The 27,220-nt window shown below is 46.0% G+C and overlaps 1 protein-coding gene across 2 annotated transcripts; it reads right to left on the reverse strand.

Annotated features, from left to right (window-relative positions):
- Positions 1-13,423: 13,423 nt before the first annotated feature.
- On the reverse strand, positions 13,424-20,226 carry LOC131480237 (acrosomal protein SP-10-like). 2 transcript variants are annotated; one of them, XM_058664069.1, is made up of 5 exons: positions 20,089-20,226; positions 17,509-17,841; positions 17,185-17,472; positions 15,907-16,026; positions 13,424-13,780 (listed from the first exon to the last, which is right to left on the reverse strand). In XM_058664069.1, the coding sequence occupies exons 1-5, from the start codon at positions 20,138-20,140 to the stop codon at positions 13,656-13,658; spliced, it is 918 nt and encodes a 305-aa protein (XP_058520052.1). In that variant the 5' UTR covers positions 20,141-20,226; the 3' UTR covers positions 13,424-13,655. The 2 variants fall into 2 exon arrangements, with proteins under 2 accessions (XP_058520052.1, XP_058520053.1); XM_058664070.1 differs by having other exon boundaries at positions 17,185-17,313; positions 17,494-17,841.
- Positions 20,227-27,220: the final 6,994 nt, after the last annotated feature.

Genomic DNA, 27,220 nt, shown 5'->3' on the forward strand with positions numbered 1-27,220 from the left:
TTAGTACAGGATATAGGAAATATTGCAGGCATTTCAATAGTATGGGAAAAAGCATTATCTTAGTTTCATAGTTTTGATGTGTGTAGTGGAATTAAAAAACTGCTGTTTTTGCAGCCATGTTTTTCTTTTTTTTTTTTTTTTTGCTATTAGTAATCTTTTTTTTATTTTTTTTATTTTTTTTTTTATAATCTATTTTATTGTGTTGTTGTTGACAATCTTTACATAGTTAATTACAGTTAAAGAAAGAAAAAGAAAGAAAAAAAAAAAGGGTTCAGGGGGATAGGGAAGTGGGCAATACTATTATGTCCATATTGTTTCCATCTTGTATCTGAGGTAAAGGAGGATATTGAGGGAGAAGCCCCACCCGGTTTCCCGCCCACCCCGAGTCCCGGATGTGGGGCATGCTCTGAGATATGTGCTCAAGTGGAGTTAATAGTTCTCCAGTTATGAATCGCTGCCAGTTTTGCACAATGAGGTCGTCCACTGATTGATATGGTCCATCATAAAGTCTCCGTTTGCCCCATTTTTCGCTGCTAACATGTAGCTGAGATGAAAGCCATGTTTTTCAAGATTGGTTTTGGGTGTCAGGCCTGGGAGGAAGGATCTTCATAAGCAAGGCATTTGTGTAGTCTCAGCAACATCTCGCCGTAGATTGCTGATGAGTCGCAAGAGGAAAAATGTATGCAGTGAAAAGCTGGCTAGTGCCTTGAAGGTGAAATCGGCATCCCCAGCCAAAGGCAGCCAGGCAGCAGCTGAGACCAAGCCTTGAGGGCATGCCTTCACCTCTGGAATTCCTCAGCATGAGGAAGCAGACTCAAGTTGAGGGAATTCCCTAAAATAACAAGCCCAGATTGCAAAAGAAAAATAAAAACTTCAGCACTTTCGTTGACTCTCGGAGACTGTGAAGAGATAGCAGAAGTAACTGCAGTGTGAATCTGGACTGAGTTCTGGATGGAGGTAGTGCTGTAGAAGGCATTATTGGGACAGATGGAGAAGCTGGAGTATGGAGTCGATTGCAGCACTTCTGTATTCCTGTATCGAATTTCTGAATTATCTTACGGTTATGTGAGAAAAAATTGTTCTGAGGAAATGCACGGGCGGTCTGGTATTGTGGTGTGGCTTGTTAAATTGCTGCCTGCAGTGCTGGCAACCCATAGGAGCAATGGTTCAAGTCCTGTCTGCTTGCTCTTTTCTTCTCTCTCTTTCTCGCTCCCTCTCTCCCTCCCTTCCTTCCTTTCCTGGAGGATTTATTTTTTTATTGGAAAGTTGGATTTCCAGAGAGAAGGAGAGACAGAGAGAAAGATCTTCTGTCTGATAATTTCACTCCCCAAGTGCCACAGCAACTGGAGGTGGGCTGATGTGAAGCCAGGAGCCAGGAGCTTCTTCTCGATCTCCCTTGAGAGTGCACGGTCCCTTGGGTCATCCTTGCCTGCTTTCCCAGGCCACAAGCAGGGAGGAGGATGGGAAGCATGCAGCTAGAACACGAAGTGGCACCCATGAGGGATCCCAGCACATGCTAGATGATGACTTTAGCCAGTAGGCTACTGCACTGGGCCCCTCTGCTGTGTTTCTAATGTGCTCTCTGTTAATGTGCGTGGGAAAGCAGTAGAACCAGGCACTTTGGCCCCTGTAGCCATGTGAGAAGCCCATGGCATCATCTTGGCCCAGCCCCAGGTGACTCATCAATTTGGGGAGTGAACTAGTGGATGGAAGACCTCTTTTGCTGTTTGTCCTTCTTTCTGTAACTCTTACATTTCAAATAAATAAAATAAATCTTAAAAAAGAAAGAAAACTATACTGGGGCTGGAGCTGTGGTGTGGCAGTCTAAGCCTCTGGCTGCTGCACTTGTGATCTAGCTCCGTGCTAATGGGCTTGGGAATGCAGTAGAAGATGCCGTTGGGGCCATTTGGGGAGTGAACCTGAAGAAGCGTCTCTTCCTTTCTCTCTCTCCTCTCCCCGCCTACCCGCTTTATCCTCCTCCTCTCCCTTTCAAAGAAAAATAAATATTAAAATCTATGTGCTGAAAGGGCTGGCATTGTAGCACAGTAAGTTAAGCCTATGCTTGCAACCCCAGCATTCCATATCAGAGGGCCGATTCAAGGTTCCATTCTGCCTTAATTCTTTTTTTTTTTCAACTTTAAACTTTTATTTATTTTTTTTGTTATATTTTTGACAATCTTTACATAGTTAATTAGGTTAAAAAGGTTCAATGGCTATAGGGAAGTGGGTAAGACTATTTTTTCCATATTGTTTTCTTCATGTATCTGAGGTAAAGGGTTATATTAAGGGAGAATCCCTACCCAGTTTCCCACCCACCCCAAGTCCCGGATGTGGGGCATGCTCTGAGATACTTGCTCAGATGGTATTGATAGTTCACCAGTTATGAATCGGTGCCAATCTCACCACTCCAAGCACAATGAAGTCGTTGAAGAATCCACTGATTGACATAGTCCATCAGAGTCTCCATTTGCCCAATATTTCGCTCCCAACATATAGCTAAGGTGGTTGATTGACTTATTCTTTCTTCTCTTTTCTTGGCTAGGGTTCTGAATCCGGCATTTCGACTGGTGAGATCACCAAAGAAATTTTGAGGTATTCCCAGACCAGATTCTTGTATGTTCTAGCAAGCACAGGGCCCGGCACAGTCCATCACCATGATCAGGTGGTGGTTGCAATTGCTGGGTTGGTTCTGTTTTCAGTCCCGACTACCACTGGAACCAATGGGTATTGCAGTCCAGCCTGGTTCTGCCCAGCGCATACTTGGCCCTCACATCAACCAGTGGGAGCTGCAGCCTAGTTGGAGCGACCTACAATACCCCCACCAGGCCTGCCCCCAAACCAGGTTTGCAAGTATGTGTAGCGACTGGGAGGTAGACTACGCCGTTGCCAGAGTTGGGTGCGCCACTGAATGGATGGCAGAAGGAGCCGAGTGGTTTGCTCGGCACTGCTGGCCAGGTGAGCAGGCCGTGGGTTATAACCGGAGAACTCTGTCAGGAACAATCTAGGGCGTTCGGGGGGGGGGGGTGAAGGAACTACAGGAGGAAGGAGTCTGCAAGGGGGAGGGGAGGAAGGCTTTGGGCCTTGTAGAGGAGGGGGTGTGGGGCGTGGTGTGGTAATGCCCTGGAAGGAAAGGATGTGAGGGGTCTGGGGAGGAGGGGTCTTGCTTAGGTCAGAAGGAGGTGGGAAAGGCTGGGCTAGGCGTGGAGGGGAAGGTGGGTAGGATGGCCGTGGAGGTGGTAGGTGGGTGAGGTGTGAGGTTTTGAATCTGTGAGAGCGGGAGGGAGAGGGAGGTGGGACCTGCAGGGGAACGCAGAAGGGAGGAGGAGAAGGTGAGTTGGTGGAGTGTGAGGCACAGGGGAGACGTCTAGGAAAACGGGGCTTGGAAACTAGACCCAGAGTGCGACAGACAGGTGGTTGCAGCTTGCAGGGCACGGTCCAAGAGAGCAGATTCTGAAAGTTTTCAGGACCAGCGACTTTGCCCTTATTTGCCTTGGTGGAGAGTGCAGATGACCCGAGAGCCCACGATAGAAACTCCGTTACAGCCCGCTTTAACACACCTACTGCTTTACTCAGCTTGTAGGACTCGTACACCTTTGCTTGCTTTTCCAGTTATGTGACCCTTATCCGTTCATTAATGTTACTTTTGTTTGGTGTTACTTCTGTTCCAGGCGTTCCAGAAAACAGCTACGAAGCTGACAGATTGGGATGGGTTGTTGACTTTCTGTAGTTAGGGTTTTTTTTTTTTTTTGTCAAGATAAGATTTTCCTTTGGGATTGTAGTTAAATACACTGACATCAGAAGGTGCTCCTCTGGGATGGCTAATTACGGAAATGGTGGTTAACTTCTCATTGTAGGGCATTGGAATATGTGATTCTTCATGCCCTCTCCCTAGTCCAGCATTATTTTTTCCTCTTCTCCAGGCCTAGAGGAGGAATGTAGGTTCCGGTATTTCGTTTGTACAGTCTGGAACTGTGTTTATGTAAGCTCTGTTTGTTTAGTGTCTTTATCACGTAGGCATCGATGGGCTTACCACTGAAGAAGGTGGTACTGTATGATACAGAGCTAGCTGACTTCTTATGGTAAGTTAGTGTTCTATAGGCAGCTTTTAACTACCAGGTGACTAATACTGTGAGCCAGCTACAGACTGCTCGCTCAATATTCTGTTGTAAGCTAGTTTTTTATGTTTTGCTTTTTTTTTTCCCCTCTGAGCTTTTTCTGTTTCAATAAGAAAAGTTGATTTTCTCTTCCCTCCAGATCTGGTGCCCTGAACTGTCTTTGTGTAAAGGACTCATTGTCGCTTCAAGGGCAGAGTTGGTTACAGAGGTGCCTCTCCTTGTGACCTGAGCGGGAGCTAGAGTGTGGTGTTGGAGAGTGAATGTACCCGATGTGTGTGTGTGTTGCCCACTCCCTTTCTTGAGTGTAGGGTATACCTTGTTAGTGAGCTCCTTTCAGTTCTGTTCTTTTTTTTTCCTTAAGATTTATTTATTTATTTTTATTACAAATTCAGATATATAGAGAGGAGGAGAGACAGAGAGGAAGATCTTCCGTCTGATGATTCACTCCCCAAGTGAGCGCAACGGTCGGTTCTGCGCCGATCTGAAGCTGGGAACCAGGAACCTCTTCCAGGTCTCCAACGCGGGTGCAGAGTCCCAAAGCTTTGGACGGTCCTCGACTGCTTTCCCAGGCCACAAGCAGGGAGCTGGATGGGAAGTGGATCTGCCGGGATTAGAACCGGTGTCCATATGGGATCCCGGCGTATTGAAGGCGAGGACTTCAGCCAGTAGGCCACGCCGCCAGGCCCCTTTGTGCTCTCTTCTTAGCCCTGCACAGCCCCACTGGCACAGAAGAGCGTGTGGCTTACATTTAGGGCTGAAAATTGTGCTGATCCAGAGGGAGCTTCGGATTTTCCTTTTTACTTTCACTTCTGTACTCTGTGCATTGCTTGCTTTCTCCCATGCTCTGCCTGTTCCAGCATGCCCTTTAATTTTCATTTTTGACTTTATTTTGGCGTCTTTCCCCTCCACTTTCTTTTCTGTGTTCCTGTTTCTTCCTTGCTCGTTCTGAGCGGTATGCTCTGCAGTTGTGCTGATGTAGGCCTTCTCTGTGCGGCAGCAGGTGATTTAATTCTAAGTGGTTTTGTTCACTGCATTGTAGCCTTGATAGGTAGATGTGATTCGTGCCTGCTTCCTTACAGGTAGAACATACTTGGGGCAGCACTTGGGCATTGAGATTGGTCCTGACCCTCACTGGTGTTTACATAACTTAATTGTATGTTTTTTTTCTCATCCTAAGCAGCAAATGCTAATTAAGTGAATTGGAGGTGATCAACATTTCATGGCCTTGACTTTTCCATTTTAGCCCTTTGAGTGTCATCTGTTGCCACCATTGATGTCAAGATGACCAAGCTTGGATTTTTGCGGTTGTCCTATGAGAAGCAGGACACGCTTCTGAAGCTTCTCATTCTGTCAATGGCTGCCGTGTTATGTGAGTATGCACGTGGACCTCTTGTTAGGAATATAAAGGCTAAAATCTTGAAAAAAATTTAAATTGACGTATTAATATACCTTATTTAAAAATAATTTCTTGGATCCGGCACGATAGCATAGTGGCTTAATTCTTGCCTTGAACGTGCCAGGATACCATATGGGCGCTGATTCTAATCCCGGCAGCCCCGTGTCCCATCCAGCTCCCTGCCTGTGGTCTGGGAAAGCAGTAGAGGACCACCCAAAGCCTTAGGACCCTGCACCTACGTGGGAGACCCGGAAGAGGCTGCTGGCTCTTGACTTTGGATTGGCTCAGCTCTGGTCATTGCGGCTGCTTGGGGAGTGAATCATCAGACGGAAGATCTTCCTCTCTTTTTTTCCTCTCTGTATATGTGCCTTTCCAATGAAAAGAAATAAATCTTTAAAACAAAAGACTATATATATGTATTTTTAATAAAAGCAGAGAAGAAGAAAAAGACAGACAGAACCCAAGTTTTGATTTATGCCTCAAGTGCCTAAAGCCAGGCCAGAACCAGAGCTGAGAAATTCATATGACTGACAGGAACTGTAAATTCTTGTTTTCAATTGAGAATTTTTTTTTAAGATTTAGTTATTTATTTAATAGGCAGAGAGAGAGAGAGAGAGAGAGAGAGAGAGAGAAGGAGATCCTCTATCTGCTGGCTCACTCCCCAGTTGGCTAGGAGACAGGAGCATGGAATTCCATCCAAGTGTCCTGTGTGGGTGGCAGGGGCCCAGGTGCTCTAACAGGGAGCTGGATCAGAAATAGAGTAGCTGGGACTTGAATCTGCACTCACTCATGAGGGATGCTAGTACAGGTGGAGGCTTAGCCCTCTGCGTCACAGTGCCAGCTCTGGGACCCAGGTATTTGAGGCATCATCATTTTCTAGGATATTCATTAACAGTTAATAGAATCAGAAGCTGAGTGCAGATTCAAAGCTAGGCACTTTGATAATGGGCATCCCAAACCATATCCCATTTGCTGCGCCGTGCATCCCACTTACATGAGCATTTTTGAAAGAATCTTAAGAGTTTACTCCATTCTCTAGATTTTTCTTGCTCATTACGAGTCAAAAGTATTGTCTAGCTTGGCATAAAGTTTGCTTTTGCTCCAAGCTCATTGTATGTGAGGAGGGAGTCAACATTTATAATAGATGACCATGTATGTTTAGTTTGGTGGTGTTGGATGAATGTAATTGTTAAAGGGCTTGTATAATAGATGGATCGCCCTCCAGTGGAAAATGTAGGTGCCATTGCCACAGGAAATCGGAGTGTTATTTCTTCTGTGTGGAGAGAGCTCGAGACTTTCCTCAAGTGTTGTTTTATGTTGTGTGACCTCTGTGCTGAATAAGGCTATTTTATCAATAATGCTGTCTGTTTACAGTTAGTCTTTTATGGTACCTTGCCATCAAAATATGAATCCTCTGTTTTTTGTTTTATTTTTGCAGCTTTCTCCACTCGTCTCTTTGCTGTCCTGAGATTTGAAAGTGTTATCCATGAGTTTGATCCGTGAGTACTCTGCTTGGTGTGGGGGAAATCTCCTGTTTGAGGCACTCTGTCTTGTGGGTTTCAGATTCATGTTCTAGCCAGTTGACAGTGATGTGGTGATGTTGGCAGTATTTTCACAAGGGGAGACCACTAACCTTTTATACCATTCTGTTGGAGGTAAGCACCAAGTCTTAAGCTCAGGAAGTGTGGGAGAGCCTGGCTGTTATGCCTGTGTGTTGCAGGACACCTAGCTGTGATGTGGGAAGTCTGGCTTCTTAGTTTGCTGCAGAGTCCCAGGCTCCCAGAACAGGGGCCAGGTGCGTGATAAAGAGGAGTTAGAAGTCATGAACTGTTTAACAGTTTATATAATAGAAATTAGGCTTATTAGTTCGATTTTAAGGCACTGAGAAAAATTCAAAATCATAAGATGGATTAGGGATTTTGTTAGAGAAATGTATAAGTGAAAGTTCCTGGTGAAGCGACAACTAAGATTGCACTGAGCATTCATTTTGTAAGAACTCCTGTTTTCCGCATTTCTCCAAATCACAATAACCTTGTGGGGTGGATGTACTATTATATACCCCTGTTGTGCATTTCAGCTTATGCTGTGGCCTTATCTGTGATGGCTTGGTGTTCACCTTCAGGTGCTGCAACTGACTCAACCTGGCCCACCTCCAGTCCCATCTGTCGTTGGCAGTCCCAGCTAGTTCAGCCTGTACACCCCCAGCCCCAGCCAACTGTCATGTGACCTTGTGGGTGTTATGGTCTAACCCGGCCAGACCTGTCTCCCATCCGGGCTTTCACTTGTGCCAGTGTGTGCTGTGAACTGGCCCAGTTCCTAGGTCCACCCCACATGTTATACCAATGGGTGCTGCAGCCTGGCCTGGCCTGGCCTGGCCTGGCCTGGCCTGCTGCTATTCCTGGCTCTTGTGCTCCCCAGTGGGAGGTACTGTCTAACAGGGGAGTTTCCCAAGTTCCCCTACCAGGCCTGCTCACAACCCCCTAATCGCGAGTGCTATGGCCCAGCCTGACATGGATTCCTCCCAGTGCTAGCACTCACTTGTCGGTTCTGTGGCCTAGCACAATAGCTTGCACCCATGGGGCATCTGCTGCTGCCTGTCCAAGCACATTAGGGGGCAACTGGATTGCAAATGGAGTTACTGGAACTCAAACTAGTGCTGATATGGAATATCAGTGTTGCAGGTGGCTGCCTAATTTGCTGTACCTCACACTGGCTTCTGGTGTCCAAGCTTTTTTTGTTTGTTTGTTGAAGTTTTACTTATTTGAGAGATGGAGTTACAGAGAAAAAGGAAGAAACACAGAGAAGATCCCATTAGTTTACTCCCTAAATGTCTGCAACAGCTTGGAGTGGGCCAGGCTGAAGCCAGGAGCCTGGAATTGCAGCCATTTCTCCCTTGTCGATGGCAAGGGTACTTGTGCTTGGGCCATCTTCCACTGCCTTCCCAGGCGCAGTAGCAAGGCACTAGATCAAAATGGAACACCCATGACATTGCAAGCTGCATATTAACATGCTGTGCCACAAAACTGGCTTCAGCCAACTTTCTTTTCTGATATTTTCCACTTAAATTTTCTTTTTTTCCTTTCTATTTTCTTTAAAAAAAAATTTTGTTTAAGTTTTATTTTATTGTTTACGTAGGAGTGATGGAAATTGGAGCCCTGGTGTTAAAAATCTACTTTATTTATTTGGAAGAAGGTGACAGAAGAAGAGTGAGATTTACCATCTGTTGATATGCTCCCCAAATGGCTGAAGGCAGGCCCAGGCCGAAGCCAGGAGCCAGGAGCTCCCTCCAGTTCCCCTGTGTGAATGACAAGCGCCCAATTTGAATTGCAGATCTGATACAAGATGCTGGTATTGCAGGCAGTGGCTTAACTTGCTGTGCTGCAAATCTAGCCCCTCTATTGTATTTTTCCTGTTCAGTCTAATGTTTGTACTTAATATGTTTCTTGCATTATGCATGTCGTTTGGCTTCTTTACTGAGTTGTGTCTCGATTACCTGAGACATGGATACTTTTTCTTAGGCGATCATGAAATTAGTAGCCACAGGGAGCAGGATTGAGGTACAATGATAGGTTTGGATTAAACTTTTTATGCCACTTGGCAAATGTAAATTTTATAGTTATTATAAAGAGATGCTCTTTTGTGGCTGGTTCCCTGGCATTGTAGGTTAAGTCTGCATCTGTGGTACCGGGATCCTATATGTGTACCAGTTCAAGTCCTTTGTGTTTCACTTTTGATCCAGCTCCCTGCTAATGTGCCTGGGAACGCAGTGGAGCATAGCCCAAGTCACTTGGGAGATCTGGAAGAGGTTATATGCTTCTGGACTTGTACTGGCCCAGCTCCGGCTTTTGTGACCATTTGTGGGATAAGCCAGTAGATACAAGATTTCTCTGCGTCTCCTGTCTTAGTGTACGTGCATTTCAAATAAAAATCAATAAATCTAAAGAAAAAAGAGAGAGAGATTCTCTTTGAAAAGGCCATAGGTGGGGCCTGCACTGTAGCATCTTGAGTAAAGCTGCTTCTTGTAGTGCTGGCAATCCACAGGGGCACTGGGTTGAGACTCGGCCACTCCACTTCTGATCCAGTTCCCTGATAACGCACCTGGGAAAGATGGTACAAGGGCTTGGGCTCCAGCCAGCCATGTGGGAGACCTGGAAGAAGCTCCTGGCTCCTGGCTTTGGGATGCCCAGCTCTGTCTATTTTGGCCATTTGAGGAATGAGCCAGTGAATGAAAGATCTCTCTGTCTCTGCTTCTCTCTGTAACTCTGCATCTCATAATTGCAGAGGTCACAGGAGATCCCAGGGTTTTGGTAGTCTGAGGAGGAGTACTCAGAAGTGTGGTTTGTTTTTCTGTCTTGCTGCAGGTCTCTTCCTGGGGAGGTTATGTGTTCCTGATCAACCTGATCCCTCTTCACGTCCTGGTGCTGATGCTCACAGGCCGCTTCTCCCATCGCATCTATGTGGCCTATTGCACTGTCTACTGCCTGGGCACCATTCTCTCCATGCAGATCTCCTTTGTGGGTTTCCAGGTGAGTCCTAGACTGCGGGCAGTGTTTAGCTGCTGCTTTTCCCAAGCAATTTTTTTTTTTTTTTTTGGAAAATTTAAATGTTTATTTATAGGAATAGTGATCAGTTATTTACAAGCAAGCAAAGTTAACTTTTGAAATGTGTGAGGTCAAAAGGCTTACATTATTCCATTGCAAATAAGCCCTCCTTTCTGTATTATTTCCCAAGCAATTTCAAGCACGCTGTTCATAGCTCAGCTTGGACTACTTATGTTAACTGAAGCAACAGAATCATCGCTTTGTACAGTCTGCTTCCTGGACTATGTCAAAATATATTTGTTCTAGGAAGGCTGAATTCAGTGACTCTTCGTTTGTCTACAGTTTGTGGGAGCCAGAGGAATGTTTTGATTGAGCTAAGTTCTTTTGAGTGTTCAAAGTTGTATTTTCTCATCCCTTGTAATGCTAATGACCCAGTTTAATAGTAGTGAATTCCCATGTTCATATTGGGGCCTTCATGCAGGTTCTTCAGGAAGCAAAGTACACACACTTTTAACCTTATTACTCCGTAAAGAGGCAGCTATTGGATCAGAATAACGTGCAGTTTGTCATCAAAATTTTCATGAGTGTAGAACTTTTATTTAGAGGTCAGCAGGTGTTTCTTTACTGATCACCTACTATATTGCAGTTTATTAATCACTTGCAGTTACAACAAAGAGTGAAATTGTGGCTCCTGTCTTGAAGGAAGTTTCAGTCTTTTTTGAGAGGAAAGGAATCCATGCAGCTGTCTATAACCAGTAGAGTGCTGGTTCTGGAAATTCCATCCCCAGACCGGCAGTGTCTTTGGTGTGAGTCCCCAGGATTGAGTCCGACCCAGCAGGGGCACCCCCACAGCTGCCACACTGCAGGGAACTGCAGTTGCCCCCAACCTCAAAGGCGGGCCAACAATTTTTTGCCATTAAAATCTGAAATACGTCACTCCATTCTCTTCTTGACTGTGGAGTTTCCTGTGAGAGGTCTCCTGTGAGTTTAATTGGCAATCCTTTTTATGTCAGTTGATTTTTTTTTCCCTTGCACATTTAAGAATCTTTTCCTTATGTTCGATTGAAGAGAGGTTGATGATAATGTGTCATGGTGAAGATTGCTTTTGTTAAAGCAGGTTGGGAGTTCTCTGCCCCTCCTGGATGTTGTTTCCCAATTCTTTCTCTAGATTAAGGAAATTTTCCCAATTGCTTCATTGAATACATTTGTAAACCCAGATTCTCTTTCTGTACCTTCTGGGACTGTAACCGTTATGTGTGGCCTTTTAATAGCGTCCCTTAATTATTGAATGCTTTTTTTAGCTTGACCCAGCTCTCCTTCCAGCTTTCTTGTTTGTTTCCTCCTGGTGAGAAGAAATATCTTCCAACTCTGAGATTCTTTCTTCTGCGTGCTTCATTCTATGTTGGAGACTCTCTACTGTACTTTTATTTTGTTCCACTGTGTTCTTTATTTTTGATATATCAGCTTTGATTTGATTCATTTCTATTGTGATATGCTGCTTCAATTTCTTGAACTCCTGTATTATGTGCTTCTCGTTGTTGATAAGAAGCTTTATACCAAGTGTTTTGAATTCTGTATCCCCCATTTTCTTGATCTCTTCCTCAGTGAACTCTGCGCTTGGCATGGGATTTTGCTCCTTTGCAAGGGAGTCTTCAGTAATATTTACGGTGCTTTTGTCTCCTCTTTAGATTTTGGTCATTGTACTTCTGGTTATCAGATTCTTCTCATTGGGGCAGGTTTGTAAGCTGTGTCGTTCAAAGGTTTACAATTTGATTTTGCTTACTGTGGTTGGTACATGGCTCTTTGCAGTCACGTTTGCTACTCCCTTCAGTGAGTTCCATGTCTGGGTTCTTATGTTAGACTCCAGCATGGTCTCCGTAGCCCCAGCTCCTGGCTCACCACTCTCCATCTCCGTAATTCCGTGCTGAGGCTGCACTGTTGTCTGTACCTTTCTCCCATGTCGGGAGTGGGGTGTTAAAGCCCCTCCTGGGACTGGGAGGGGCCGTTACAAGATGGTGGCTGGCCCAGAGCCAGGAGGCGGAGCTGGTCTCGCCAGCAGGTAAACAGGATAGGCTAGTTCCCCCGTGGTGATTACTGGCCTATCACATAGCGCCAAGTGGACCCACGGAGAGAAGTGATTGGTGGAGGACTAGATAAAAGTAGCGGGTAAAAGCTAGTGGGAGGACAGACGGACTAAGACGGACAGAGGATGGACAGACAACAGACGACGACGAAGAAAGACGGGGGGGTGACGAGGAGACTGGGGAATGAAGTAGAGAAGAAATGTGGGAAGAAGGGAGGCGGAAAACGGGAGGAAGGGTGGTGGAAGAAGCGGGTAGGAAAGCTTAGACCAATGGGTACAGGCGCAGCAGAGAGAAGGTTTTTTTTTTTTTTTTTTAAAGATTTTATTGTTATTGGAAAGCCTAATATACAGAGAGGAGGAGAGACAAAGAGGAAGATCTTCCATCCGATGTTTCACTCCCCAAGTGAGCCGCAACGGGCCGGTACGTGCCAATCTGAAGCCGGGAACCAGGAACCTCTTCCGGGTCTCCCACGCAGGTGCAGGGTCCCAAAGCTTTGGGCCGTCCTCGACTGCTTTCCTACACCACAAGCAGGGAGCTGGATGGGAAGTGGAGCTGCCGGAATTAGAAACGGCGCCCATATGGGATCCCAGGGCTTTCAAGGCGAGGACTTTAGCCGCTAGGCCACGTCGCTGGGCCCGCAGAGAGAAGGTTTTAAACGCAGCCACTTTTGGCAGTGAGAGGTCCGGTTGCCACCTTTTCCCAGATCCCCAAGAGTATGACCCGTCGCTGCTGCTGGGCGGTGGTGGCCACACTCTCTTTCCTAGCTACCCTTCTGAGCTCTTTTCTGAAGATCAGATGGGACCACTATATGTGAAATACCTTAAGGTGAGAGACTGCTTATTATTTCCACCTGTCTAGTTATGCTGTGAAGATGATCCAGTAACATGTATGATAGAAATTTAATCATTGTGGACTGAAAATTTTTATAGAGCATTATAACCTAAATCAAATTGTTTTTGTCATCACTGTGTTGTTAACTCTATTAATGAGTGAAAACTCAAGAGCGCAAGGGCAAGCTGAGGTTTGCATACCATAATAAGTAGTAAGAGAAAACAGTGTGAAAAAGTAGGCAGTAGGTGTCAAATAAAATCCTTGCAGTATTGTTCAAATCTTGTCAAAGATTAATACATACCTTGTGCTCCTCTGTAGTGACTGTCCTGGGGACTATTTCGCTCTCAAATGCATAGACTGGTGACAAAATGCATCCACTTGTCGTGTGTGGGGTACAGAGCAGCTTGAGCTGACCCTGCAGCTGAACTGATGGGAAAAACATTTCTAGAGCCTGTGTTCTTTACTCATGCAGATTTTATTTAAAAAGTAAGTCAGGAATTTTGAGAGGGGAAGCAAAGAAGACAGGACAGAGAAGAAGGGGAAAGGTATTTAGAATCATCCTGTGTGATGCTGAGAGAGAGGTGTGATGAACTGTTGACTGGGGTAAGGAACTAAATAGAGAGGAGCTGAGCGTGGCGATGGGAGGCCTTTTGCTGCCCCGGTCAGCAAGAAAGGAGGGCACAACCTTCTAGATTTTGTTGCAGAAAGATTGATGCCGGCAGCATATGATTTGCATTCTGGTTCCGTGGGAGAAGAGGTTCATAGATGGGCACATGTTCTCACATCCCTGAACCATGAATTGGAGTTTTCCTCCTGAAAGAAGAAACAGATTGTGAGAAGGCGGCTTGCTCCTGCAGCTGTAGCCTTTATCAACTCTCCTCCTGTCTCCGTGCAGGTACATGAGGCCTCCACTTAGAAATCTTTTCTCCACTTCCCTCCCATATGCCTCTTCTGGGACCTTTCTCCTTTGGGTGGACCATTCCTTTCTTCAATGTCTTTTCTATAGTCTCCTTTTGTTTGTTTGTTTGTTTGAAATTTCTTTGTTTCCTCAAACTTCAAACTGCTCTTGACTGTTACTGTCCCACCTTTCTCCCATACCTCCCCAGAGAGCTGGCAACCCTCCTCAATATCCCTCCTGTTCACATGTTGGTCCCTGGCACTTTGAACCATTTCCACTGTGCTGAAACTTTCTGCTCAAGGCTCACTCTGGGGCTACCCATTACATTCTGGGGCCTATATTCTGGACCCCCCTGGTTTTCTTTGCCACACACATGATGTTGTTGAACAACCCTCATTCTTGGCTCTGACCTCTGCTGACATGGTCTTCTAGTGTTCTGTCTACTCTTCTTGGTGTGGTTACTCTGTCCTCTCAAATTGAATCCTGCCATTTTCAACTAACTGAATATCATCTCCATGATGCTAAGGCCATCTTAACCTGTTTCCCAGATGAAACTCACTGCTTTCCTCATCAAATTGGTGTGTTTTCCCGAGTTTCCTTGTGTATCTTCTGTACTACCTTTGCAACTTTGTCAATTGAAGCCTGAATTACATTCCCAGATGTTCTGACTGGTTTAATGTAGTTTGAGCATTGGGATTTTTTGTTTAGATTTTAAATATGTACAGCCTTTTCGCTTCTTAAATTTTTAAAGTTTTGATGCGTACATAGTTGACAAGGATGCATGTTCATGAGGACCACCAGTTAGAGTGGGGATGGCTGAGGCATAGGGTAAGGCAGGTGGGACAAATGCTTCCAGTTTTTCTTTACTTCCATATCTGAAGGAGTAGGAGGAGTGAAGGGGTGAGGTGCTTTCAGCAGCATCGGCATTTTTAAAAGGCTGCTTAAGTACAAGACTGAGAACCGGTGGCCAAAATCCTAAATGTCCTCCAAAGTCTTTTCTTTCTCTTTAAAAATATTGAGTTGAATGGTACAGCAACAGAGAAGGGGAAAGGAGAAAGACAAAAAGAGATCTTCCATCTCTGATTCACTCCTCATAGTTGCTGCAACTAAGGCTGGGCCAGGCTGAAGCCAGGAGCCAGCAATACCATTGGAGTCTCCCACATGGGTGGAGGGGTGCGAGTACTTGGACCATCTTCTGAAGGCTTCCCAGGCACACCAGCAGGAAGCTGGATTGGAAACAGAGCACATGGAGCTCAAACTGCTATCCCAGTATGGGAAGCTGGCCTTCCACAATGCTGGGTCGCCTCAAAACCTTTCCTAAATATAACTTCCTCCTCAGACATCCATTCACCTCACAACTTGCTTTTCCTAATCTCCAACATTTTGTGTGGTTTCTTAGGACACTGTTTTGTTCTTGGTGATATTATTTCTTTTATCTTACACTAGACCATAACCTATGTGCACACAGTCTGTGTTTGGATAATCTTTCTGTAAGGATTCATGATATGTGTCATTCATACTTCTTGGGTGACAGTGGATGAATGAGTTCATACATGTAGAAATATGAGGGAGAATACATTTTTTTACAGTGCCTAGTACTTGACAATGACAATGGCTATGTTCTTATTTATATAGTTACCACATAATACTTTTTTTTCACTTTGAGTGATTGTAAGTATACATGTGATATGTGTGATTTTACATACATACATATAGAGAGAGTAAGGGAGGACAGGCTATGAGGGACTGGCTCACTCTTACTGTGGAGGTTAGATCCTGAGATGTGCAATCAGCAAACTGGAAACTCAGAAGAGCTGAGGGTGCAAATTCTAGTCTGAAGGAAGAAGATGGCCAATGCCCCAGGGCATCCACTTCTCCATAAGTACATGGGATTCTGTTAACCTTCCAAAGATAAGACTCTTTCTCCAAGTTGCTTGATCCCTTCTTAGGCCTTTACCACAATGCTGCCCTCTTGGAGTGGTACCCAAATTGCTTTATGTGTTTTTCTGACTAAAGATTGCCTTGTGAAGTCCCCACATACCTTCAAAGATCTTCTTTAACATACACTGCTGGGAATTCTGAGTGGTGCAAACTCCCTCTCCACGAAGACATTTTCCTTGATCGTTCATATAAGCACAGGTGTTGCAATTTAATACCGCACCTACAAATTGAAAATATGCTTGATGAAAAGTGTTTATGATCCAGGTGTGAATCACACATCTGGGGAAGGATGGTAGGCAATAGACAGTCTGAATATCACTGTCTTTGCTGAAGAATCTCAAATTGGCCTAATACTGACTCTGGACTCTAATCCATACTCCATTGGTTTTCTGAACATCTATAATTTTGTCATGTCTGACTTAACAGGAACAATGTATCATGTGACTGGCTCTCTGTCATACTCTTGCCCACAAAACATAAAGAATAAAAGTCACATTTAACTAATCCATAAGACATGTTGAAGTGTTCTGATCCTGCAAGTCTTGTGTGTGGTACTCGGCATACTCAAATTGATCTTTCTGTGGAATGTTTCTGTATTGCCTCACTTACAATCTCAACTGTTCATCTAGATCAAAAGCAAAAAAAATTGGAAAAATATTGGCTTTTATTAGAGCTAGGTTTGAGCCCAAGATCTGCCACTTTCTATGTGTGATATTAGCCTCTCACCTGAAAAATTATTTGATTGTGCTGTGTAATGGGTTAACTAGGAAGTATTTACGTCTAGTAATAACTGAAGCATGAAACTTGGGTCGTGTTTGCCTTTTTTTGAACATCCTTAAGGAAGAGACACAAAATTACAATTGTCCTGTAACTTATTTCTTGTAATAAGACAAATGTATAAATGTAATAGTTGAAACCATCTACATGTTTCACATGCAGAAAAGAAAAAAAGTCAGATACAGGGCTGGAAATCTGTGGGGTTTGCAGTTCTATCTTTCTTACGTAGTGTAACAGCAGGTTTGGCTGAAAGCTAATGAACACTGGTCTTTGGAGCTCTGCACTGTGTGAGCCCCTACCGAGAGAGCTGTGGGCATATATATTCATAGTTTATTATGGAGACTGACTACTGGCATTTTGGCCTTGAACTGTTTTTCTTCAAAATGGGCTTTAATTCAAATCATTTAGTCTTCAAGATCTTATAAAACCTGGACCATGCCTCTTGAGAGAACTATTGTGAAGACACCTTTGAGAGAACTATTTGTGAAGTAGTATCAGTTCTTTTTTTTTTTTCATTTACTAAGCTAAAACTGAGTTTTCTTGAGTCTTCTGCATTTCCCACCTGAAGACAAGCACTGGAACTGATCCAAATGTGGCTCACCTGGGGATGTACTTGAAACTGGTACAGCTGAAGGTTGTTCACTCAAAGATTTGTCAGGTGAAGCCTGTTCACCCGAGGCAGCAGCCTGTTCGCCTGAAGAATGTTCACCTGAAGTAGCAGCCTGGTCACCTGAAGCATAGTCACCTGAAGTAGCCGCCTGATCGCCTGAAGTGTGTTCACCTGAGGTAACAGCCTGTTCATCCGAAGCATGTTCACCCGAGGTAACAGCCTGTTCATCCGAAGCGTGTTCACCTGAGGTGACAGCCTGTTCACCCAAAGCGTGTTCACCTGAGGTAATAGCTTGTTCACCTGAAGCGTGTTCACCTGAGGTAACAGCTTGTTCACTCGAAGCATGTTCACTCGAAGTAACAGCCTGTTCACCCAAAGCATGTTCACCTGCAGCCGTATCAACTGCAGACTTTTCACCTGCGGGCTGTTCTCCTGATGCGTGCTCGCCGGTATGTTCGCTTACGGCATGCTCACCAGAGGTGTGCTCGCTTGTGCTGTGCTCACTGGAACCATGCTCAATTAAAGAATTCTCACCTGATGTCTCATACAAAGCCTCACTTCTGGAAGGGTTTCCGAGGGAAAGATCGTCACCTGTAAGTTGGTGAGTTCCAGCTTGATCCATAGAGCCAGGAGGCTCAACAGGTCGGCCTGGTGGTAAAGATGAGAAGATTAAAGCCTACCTTCCTAGGGGTAAAGGGTAGTGCCACATTCCTAGGTTTCCCATGGTTCTAGATCAGGTACCTGAAGTACAGATGCCAGAGGAAGTCAACCAAGTGCTCCAAGAGACCATGAAGACAGATATTTATGAAAACAGAGACGACCTCTGGGATTCAAAGGCAGTATTTAAGATACACAATATTAAGAACTTCGCAGTTGGATCATCCAACCTTGAGCCAAAAGCACCTGAAGGAAAATCAGCTTGCCTCCCTACCAGCACCAGGAAACCAATGCACTGTCAACTCAGGATACCAGAAGTCCCCCAGGAGTCCTCTCTCCAATGTTGCAGTGAGTGAAAGACAAGAAATGGGAAAGAGGAAGCAAGAAGTTTACAATAGCTAAGTAATTTTAGCCTAACTCAAGGGTGGTGGATTTTCAACTTTGGACAGGATAAACTTTGGAAGATGACAAATGCCTAGTGGATCCACAAAAATTATTAGGGGGATAGGTCTGGTACTATGGTGCAGCAGGCTAATACTCCATCCTGTTGCGCTGTCATCCCATATGGATGCTGGTTAGTGTCCTGATTGCTCCAGTTCAAATTTAGTACTCTGCTTATGGCATAGGGAAGCAGCAGAGAATGGCTCATATCCTTGGGACATTGTATCATGACACTGTATCATGTGACTCCTGAGGGAGGTCAGGAAGAAGCTCCTAGCTTGAGCTTCAGATCAGCTCATTTAGCCATGTGGGGTGTAGACTTGGAGGATGTAAGATCTTTCTCCTCTCTTTCCCTTTCTCTCTCTAAAATCTACCTTTCAAATAGAAATAAATAAATCTTTTTTAAAAAAAATAGGGTAATTAAGTCACTTTAATTTGGTAAGATCAAGTGCTTCCTCATATTTAATCTCTAGTAGTTCATATGGTTTGGGGAAAGTGGAGTTACAATGAATTAATTATCAAGATCAAAAAATTATTGGCATGAGGATGCCGAGGCCCAAGTTCTTAGGCCATCTTCCACTGCTTTCCAAAGCCCATCAGCAGGGAGCTGGATTGGTGGTGGAGGAGCTGGAACTCAAACTGGAGATGATACGGAATGCCAGCATCGTAGGTGGGAGCTTTACCCTTTATAACACAACACAACCCCTCTAGATACTCATAAATATCTGCTTGACTGATTGTTCAATGAAGTTTTAGCAGAGTTGTTTCTTTTACACCAGAAGATTGAAAGCTTGTGAATTTGTTTCACATGTGACTGACATACTGCCATCTAGTGGAAAGTATCTGTTGCCGAGTCAACTTTTGCAAGTGTAACAAAGCAGTGAATTCTCTGAGCTTACTCTGTAGCTCAGAGCTCATGACCTCTCTTTTCCTGTAGGACTCAGGAGGAAAAACAGCCCATATTATTTGGGGATTCTGAAAGAGGAGATGCAGACAATTGGATGAGTAGAATACAGCCACAGTGAGGTTTATAAAGTCTGTGACCTAGACCCTGCAGTGCGTGTTTCCTTTTTAAAATTTATGTATTTGAAAAAAGCTAAAAGGGGGGGCAGACAAACACAGAGAACTCTTCCATTTTTTGTTCACTAACTCAAGTGGTAGCAACAGCTGGAACTGGGCTGGTCCAAAGCTAGGAGCCTGGAACTTCTTCCTAGTTTCCCCAGAGACCCAAGCACTTGGGCTGTCCTCTGATACTTTTCTAGGTGTATTAGCAGAGAGCTGAATCAGAAATGGAGTAGCTAGAACTCAAACTGGTTACCCATATGAGATGCTACTGTCACCGATGGTGGCTTGCTACGCCACAACGCTGGTTCCCCCAATCCCCACTCTACTGTGAGATGTATTTCTGGACGTATGACATCCTCATCTCCTATATTTCTTCAGCACACTGCCAACATAGCATTATGTTCAGTAGGAGGGTTAAACCCTTACTGCACTTATACTGAACCTGTAGGTCCAACCTCCCATCTCACAGAGCATCAGGTGCAAATGTGGCTTGGCTGAAGAGGCAGAGGCAGAATTATGCCAGGTCAGTGGTCACTTCTGACCGTAAAACCATGACTAGGAGAAACCAACTGGTTTGGAAGCTCTCAGAGTTGGGCTGGATTTGTTACTCTCGATTCTGGGGCAGATTGGTGTCGGTAACTAAGAGATTGGTCTTCCTTTCTCAAGAACAAAAACACCTTCAAGAAGGTTCCCTTACATTTCCACCCACAGCCTGGAGAGTAGAAGACTCACCTCTGGCAGATCCAAGCAGATAGAGACCAATCAATAAGATAAACTTGTCCATCTGGAATTAAGGAGAGAGGGGACCCTAGTGTAGGGCACCCAAGAGCTGTGAAGAAACTGACCAGAGTTCCACACCTGTGAGTGGAATTCTAGAACCTCAGACAATCCATGCTTCTTCACAATGGATGATGCTAATGTCCTTGAGTAATCTGTTCAGCCAGCAGGCCCGTGATGACCAATGGCAGATTCCACTAGTGAAGACTAATGACTATTTTCTATTTATAAAATGGTGTGTTGGATTAATCTGCCCCATCTCGAAACAAAACCAAAGAAATGACCAAAATAGTATGTGTGTTTTGTAATAAAGTTTAAAACATATCCACTCTTTTAAAAAAATGTTTTGGCATTTTCAACCAGCTAGGTGTGACCAGCTAGTTGTTTCTCACTCGACTTCCTAAATCAGTTATTTCTTTTTCTAGGCCCTGACCTGTAGCCCAGAAGGTTGATCTGTGTTGACCTCACCACCTCAGTCGTTGGGTGAGTCTGCCTTCAGGTTGCCTATAGCCAAAGGAAGACTGGAGGGAAGCGAACAGAGGGCAGCAGAGAGGGAAAGAGGAGGCTGGGGCTTTACAAGACAAAGCTCCTGTTTGCAACTAGGTTATGGTAACATGTTTTCCATCCCTGCTTCCTTGGTATAGATAATTGTTTCTTGCTGGTGCTAAAATCTGGATAATCTAACTTGAAAAAAAAATTGTTTCCAATGAGGAAACAAACTGCCAGCTTCTGTAAACTTTGTCAATATGGACTTCAGTCAGTCATGGTTTTGGCAGGAAACAGTTGGCAAACTCAAGTAGGTACCTGCGGAGAGTTTACACAGAGTAGAGGAATCATTGAGGGGCAGCTGAAAGCTGTGTCATGAGCAGTCACTTCTACCAGGGAGGCAAACAAACTGGGGGGTGAATGCGGTGAGGCACCCACCTGGTATAAATCTAGAACTCTTACAGGATTGATTGGCAGAGATCCTGAGCCCCCTTCTCATACATGCATCTCCTTGCTTTACCCTCTTAGACCACCTTGTAACATGCACCACTGAGTGCTGAGTCTAGAACAGGTCTACTTGCCTTATTATAATTATTTGCCTAATGTCTGTTCCGCTGTTGATAACTAGGACCCGAATTGTCACGATCACTATCATAGCCTCAGTGAAAGTAACACTGATTGTTACATAACAGGTTCTTTAAAAAAATATTTACGTTTACTTGAAAGGTAGATTTACAGAGAGAGACAGAGATCTACCATCCTCTGGCTCACTCCCCAAATGGCTGCAATGGCCAGAGCTGAGCCAATCTGAAGCCAGGATCCAGGAGCTTCTTCTGGGTCTCCCACATGGTTGCAGGGACCCAAAGGCCTTGAGCATCCTTGACTGCTTTCTCAAGCCACAGCAGGGAGCTGGATGGGAAGTGGAGCAGCTGTGAATAGAACTGCTGCCCACGGACCTGGCACAGTAGCCTAGTGACTTAAGTCCTCGCTTTGCATATACCAGGATCCCATATGGGCGCTGGTTCTAATCCTGGCGGCCCTGCTTCCCATTCAGCTCCCTACTTGTGGCCTGGGAAAGCAGTCAAGGACAAGCCAAAGTCTTGGGACCGTGCGTCCACGTGGGAGACCCGGAAGAAGCTGCTGGCTCCTGGCTTCTGGCTTTGGATTGGCACAGCTCTGGCTACTTGGGGCAAAAGAAATTTCTGTCTGTCTCTCCTCCTTTCTGTACATCTGACTTTCCAAGAAAAAAAATCTTACAAAAAAAAATAACTTTTGCCAATTTGTAGGTGGAGGATTAGCCTGTTGAGCCACCATGCTGGCTCCAACCTAATAGGGTATTAACACATTTTCCTGAATGGTTTTTTTTTTTTCTCTCTCTCTCTGTCTCTCTCTGCCCTGAGACAGAAACTGCACAGAGGTCCTAATGTGGACATTTTTAAGGCCCTGATGACGGCAGCTGAAAAAAAGCAGGATCACCAGAGTCTGAAGTTGTAGATGGAGGCCTCCGCTTCTTGATGCGAGATGGAGAACAAATCGAGGGTTTGCGGAGTGTGTGTACGGGAGGTGCTCAGCACAGCAGTTAGGATGCCATTTAGAGAGTCTTGGTCTATTTCCTATTCCAGCTTCCTGCTTATGCGCACCCTGGGAGCAGCGTGTAGCTGAGTCCTGTCACTCATGTGGGAGACCTGGATTTGGTGCCTGGCACCTGGCCCAGCCCTGGATACTGTAGGTAGCATTTAGGAAGTGAAACAAGAGGTGTAAGATGAGCTCACTCTCTCTCTTTAATGTTTGAAAAAATAAACATCAGTGCATGCTTCAGCAGCACATATACTAGAATTAGAATGATACAGAGAAGATTAGTACACCCTATCAAATGAGGCCCCACCCCCCACCCCCAACTCTTTCAGAAAACAAGTAGGGCTTGGCAGCTTTTGGTTGGGCTCCTTTATTGTAGACAAAATCATGCAAGGACAGACTACCAGTAGTTCTTTTCTTTCATGGGCAGTGAATTTGAAGAAACAGCTACAGAATCACATGGAGTCAGACTTTCTTGTTTTGAGACAAGAAAGAAGAGCTGCTGTCTGTACCACCTCCCAGCTATTGCACATTTAGTCATACCTCTGCTGGCAAATATCAGAGCTTTTAGGAAATGTATGCCTGTTCTCTGCTTTTCCCGCAGGTTGAGGTTGAATTTAGGAGACTATATTGCAGGGTGTGGTGTTGTGGGGTAGTGGGTTAAGCTGCTATCTGCAATGCTAGCATCCCATAAGGGTGTGAGTTTGACTCCCAAATGCTCATTTCCAATCCAGGTCCCTGCTGATGTACCTGGGAGAGCAGCAGAAGGTACAAGTCCTTGGGCCCTGCATATACATAGGAGACCTGGATGAAGTTTCTGGCTCCTGGCTTTGGTCTACCCAGCCTTGGCCATTCCAGCCTTTTAGGGAGTGAACCAGTGGATGGAAGATCTCTGTCTTTGCACGCTCTTCTTGCTCTTCCTCTCTGTCTGTAATTCTGCCTTTCAAATAAAATAAATCCTTTTTGTTTTCCTCAAGAAGGCTATCTTGCAGTCCTACCCAGTCGGCTTTACCTGAGCTGCAGTTTGGAAACTTTCTCCTTGTGCCCAGCAGTCTGGAACTTCAAAGCCAAGTATTAGTCCTGGAGCCCATGGTGTATAAGAAGCTATGTGCTTCTGGAGAATTCATTCTCCGACTTGAAGCATGATGAGCCAAGATACTCAGAGGCAGTTCCTGCGTCCTTCTGCTATTAATCTTTTCCACTCCAGATGAAAGGATAGATCAATGTTAATATAATAGTATTGCAAAGCAACATTTACTTTCTCAGTGCGAGCCTTGGGGTTGGGAGCAAGTGCCGCTCCCTGCAGTGTTTCGACTGTGGGGGGGTGCCCCTGCCAGGTCGGACCCAAAGATGGGGACTCCCGCCAAAGACATTGCCGGAGTCCTCGTCCTCCCCCAGGACCCAAGAGAGCTCTTCCCTCAGGGTAAGTCCGCCATGAGGGTACTTGGGAATTAGGTTGAAATTCCTAGCTCCGCCCTGAAGGCAGTGAATGAGTCCTTGGCTTCCCCCAGGGCGGCCAGTGCACCAAGTGGTGCCAGGCTTTGCCTGCTGGCCCACCGGCGGCAAACTCTGGGGTTTTTAAGATATGTTTGCTGCCTAGGGACACCCATGAGTAAGGCCAGTTTTAGTGTATGTGAGAAGTTAATTTTGGGTGATACCAGTGACAGGGTCATGGAAGTTTTAGGCATGCGTGGCAACTGAGACCTGGTAGTTTGGAGGGAAGTATCCAGAAGACAACTTGGGTTAGAGAGATTCATAAGCCCAATTAGGAATACAGAGATGGGCTGTTAGCATAGAACATCACTGATCACCACACACCAGCCCATAGCAATGCTATGGATGGGGGCCTCTTTGGCAGTGTTGGGTACCATTCCCCAACTGTGTGACAGAGTGGTGGAGCAGTCACATTTGGCAGGTTCAAGACTCTATCCAGCACGCGAGAGAACTTGGTCTGGGGGTAGACTCTGTGGGGTTGTGTGGGCCCAACCCTGTGGAAATACAAGTCCCCCTGTTTAGCTCGCAAGCTTGGGTTGTGATGGACTAAGCTAGGTGTGACCGTGCCACCTGCCATCACTCACAGGTGTAGGAACTCACAACAGTCAGGGTAGGTCAAGGCAGCAGCACCTGAATGTGCATCCTTTAACAGGATGTGGGGTGGGCCGGGCTGCCATTGGAAGGGGGCAGAATGGGCAGGGCTGAACAAACCTTAACTCACAAGAAACAACAGAAATCAGATTGGAGCACAGGCCATGCCAAGTAGGTCCTTGCACCTACTGATCTGCATTAGCCAGGGATGCTAAGCCACAGCATCTAAGGAGTCAGGACAAGTGAGGGGCTCTGCAAGTTGAATCAGAGCAACCACTGGCCTTCATGTGATCTAAGGCTGGGAATAGGCCCAGTTGGGCAGCTAAGGGGTACTCTAGCTGGGTTGAGTTTCCCACCAATGAGTGCATGGGCTGGAATTGGGACTGCGTTCTGATCAGGATACGAGTGTAATCTCACTTGGCACAAGTGTGGACTGGGAATGCAAGCACCAAGTCGGACCAGACTCCAACACCATCTGGTGCTCTGCAGGACCAGGGGAAATGTGTGACAGACTAGGCTAGGTCTCAGCCCTTACTGAACCATGTGTGAAATGTATGGAGGTATGGAAGAGCCATGGCTGGGTTGAAACACTCAACAGTAAGAACCAGAATGGGTTGAAGGCAAGTCAGGAAATGCCACTGTTCCTACTAGGACAGGAGGTGAACTGAACAGGGCTGGCTCATGGACCCACTGGTATGCGCGAAATCTGGCACTGGGAGAGTTTCTGATGGAGGAGCCTGGACAGCTCCTCTGGCAGGACACAGACCCTGCAGGTAAGCGCAAGAAACACAATAGGAAACAGCCCAGAACAGGCTGTGGAAATTATCCCACCGGCATACACATGGCATGGATTGGGGGCAGACCAGGCTGAACCAGTTCACGTCACCTGCTGGGGAATCCGAGCACCAGTATAGAGTGTGGGTTGAGCCAGGTTCAGTTGCGACACATACTAGTACACATTAAGGAATGCCAGGGTGAGATGAGCAGTACCAGATGTGGTTGCAGTGCCCAAACAGCACATGTGATAATCGGGGAGGAGGCAAAGCTGACGGGAATGTGGGCTCCCCTGCTGGACAACTACTTCCATTGGAAAGCGTGAGTCGGGATGGGGGCAGATCAGACTAGGCAGGGCTATAACACCTGTGAGCCTCATGTGAGCTCTATCAGGGAAGGGCCATGGTGGGCTGACTGTTCTGACTGGTGCAAGCAAAAACTAGAGTGGGTGAGGGTTGGTTGGGCTAGCTTCAGCACTAGCTGGCAGAGGCTGGCACTGGGAGCTAATTCTGTCAAGTCAAATGCCAGAACTACCTGGAGAGTGCATAATCTGCGAGTGGGTGTGGCCTACAAGGGAAATAGTGGGCACCTCCCTTTGGGCTACCACTCTCACTGGACAGCACGAAAACCAGGACAGGGGCATGGGTGGCTTTACAGAAGGGCACCAGCCAGTAGGTGTGTGGGCTGGATAGTAGGTTGGTTGGGTTGAGCTGGGCTTCAATGACATGTGCAAGAGCTAAATGGGATATGGGACAGACTGAACAAGCCTGCGGTGCATACTGGCAAGCATGGGAACCAGCGTAGGGGGCAGAACTGGTGGGGGTTAACGGGCGTTGCCCCAACTAGGCTGCAGCTCCAACCGGTTTGCATGAGGGTTGAGTATCAGGTGGGCAGGACCGAGCTGGAGTACAACACCCATTGGTTCACAGGGAAGACAGGACTTGAAACAGAACGAACCCAGCAATCCGAACGACCAGCATGTGCATAAGCTGATTGGTGTGACGGACGGTGTTGGACTGTGTACTAGCAAACTCGTGCAAGAATCAGGTCTGGGATCATCTCAGATGAAGTTTCTTTGGAGATCCCTCCAACTGAACTGCTGATCTTAAAACCCCAACCATGAAGAGACTGTGAGCCAGTGGACTCTGAATAGGTTTCTTTGTGATTGGAACTGAGAAATTGGCAGCAATCCAGAACTGACAAACTATCAAAACTGTTTGAGCAGGACCCTTGGAGCGCACCTCCTGTTGGGGATAAGGGATGGGTGGGAGGTTGGGTGGGGCTTTTCCCTCTGTTTCTCCCCTGACCCCAGATACAGGGAAAAATGATAATATTAGTGTGGAAACAATGGTACTACCCACTTTCACCCTGTAGCGGTTGACATTTTGTACCCTAATAAACTAAGTAAGATTAAAAAAAAATACTGTTGGGCCCGGCAGCGTGGCCTAGCCGCTGAAGTCCTCGCCTTGAAAGCCCCGGGATCCCATATGGGCGCCGTTTCTAATTCCGGCAGCTCCACTTCCCATCCAGCTCCCTGCCTGTGGCCTGGGAAGGCAGTTGAGGATGGCCCAATGCATTGGGACACTGCACCCGCGTGGGAGACCCGGAAGAGGTTCCAGGTTCCCGGCTTCGGATCGACGTGTATCGGCCAGTTGCGGCTCACTTGGGGAGTGAATCATCGGACGGAAGATCTTCCTCTCTGTCTCTCCTCTGTGTATATCTGGCTGTAATAAAATGAATAAATCTTTAAAAAAAAAATACTGTTGGGGCCCGGCAGCGTGGCCTAGCGGCTAAAGTCCTCGCCTTGAACGCCCCGGGATCCCATATGGGCGCCGGTTCTAATCCCAGCAGCTCCACTTCCCATCCAGCTCCCTGCTTGTGGCCTGGGAAAGCAGTTGAGGACGGCCCAATGCATTGGGACCCTGCACCCATGAGGGAGACCTGGAAGAGGTTCCTGGTTCCCGGCTTCGGATCGGCGCGCACTGGCCCGTTGCGGCTCACTTGGGGAGTGAAACATCGGATGGAAGATCTTCCTCTCTGTCTCTCCTCCTCTCTGTATATCCAACTTTCCAATAATAATAATAAAAAAAAAAAAACTGTTGCACTGTGTATTTTTTTAAAGGTTTATTTATTGGAAAATCAGATATGCAGAGAGGAGGGGAGACAG

The sequence above is a fragment of the Ochotona princeps genome, chromosome 4 (genome assembly GCF_030435755.1).
Source record: "Ochotona princeps isolate mOchPri1 chromosome 4, mOchPri1.hap1, whole genome shotgun sequence".
Taxonomy (NCBI): domain Eukaryota; kingdom Metazoa; phylum Chordata; class Mammalia; order Lagomorpha; family Ochotonidae; genus Ochotona; species Ochotona princeps.

Excerpts from the sequence above, each read along its gene's own strand:
- LOC131480237 (XM_058664069.1), bottom strand. The coding sequence starts at position 20,140 with ATGGACAAGTTTATCTTATTGATTGGTCTCTATCTGCTTGGATCTGCC. Across the intron at positions 17,473-17,508 it reads TGAACAAGCTGTTACCTCAG|GTGAACACGCTTTGGGTGAA; the intron begins GTGAACACGCTT and ends CTATTACCTCAG. Across the intron at positions 13,781-15,906 it reads GTTAAAGAAGATCTTTGAAG|GAGGAAAACTCCAATTCATG; the intron begins GTATGTGGGGAC and ends TTCTTCTTTCAG.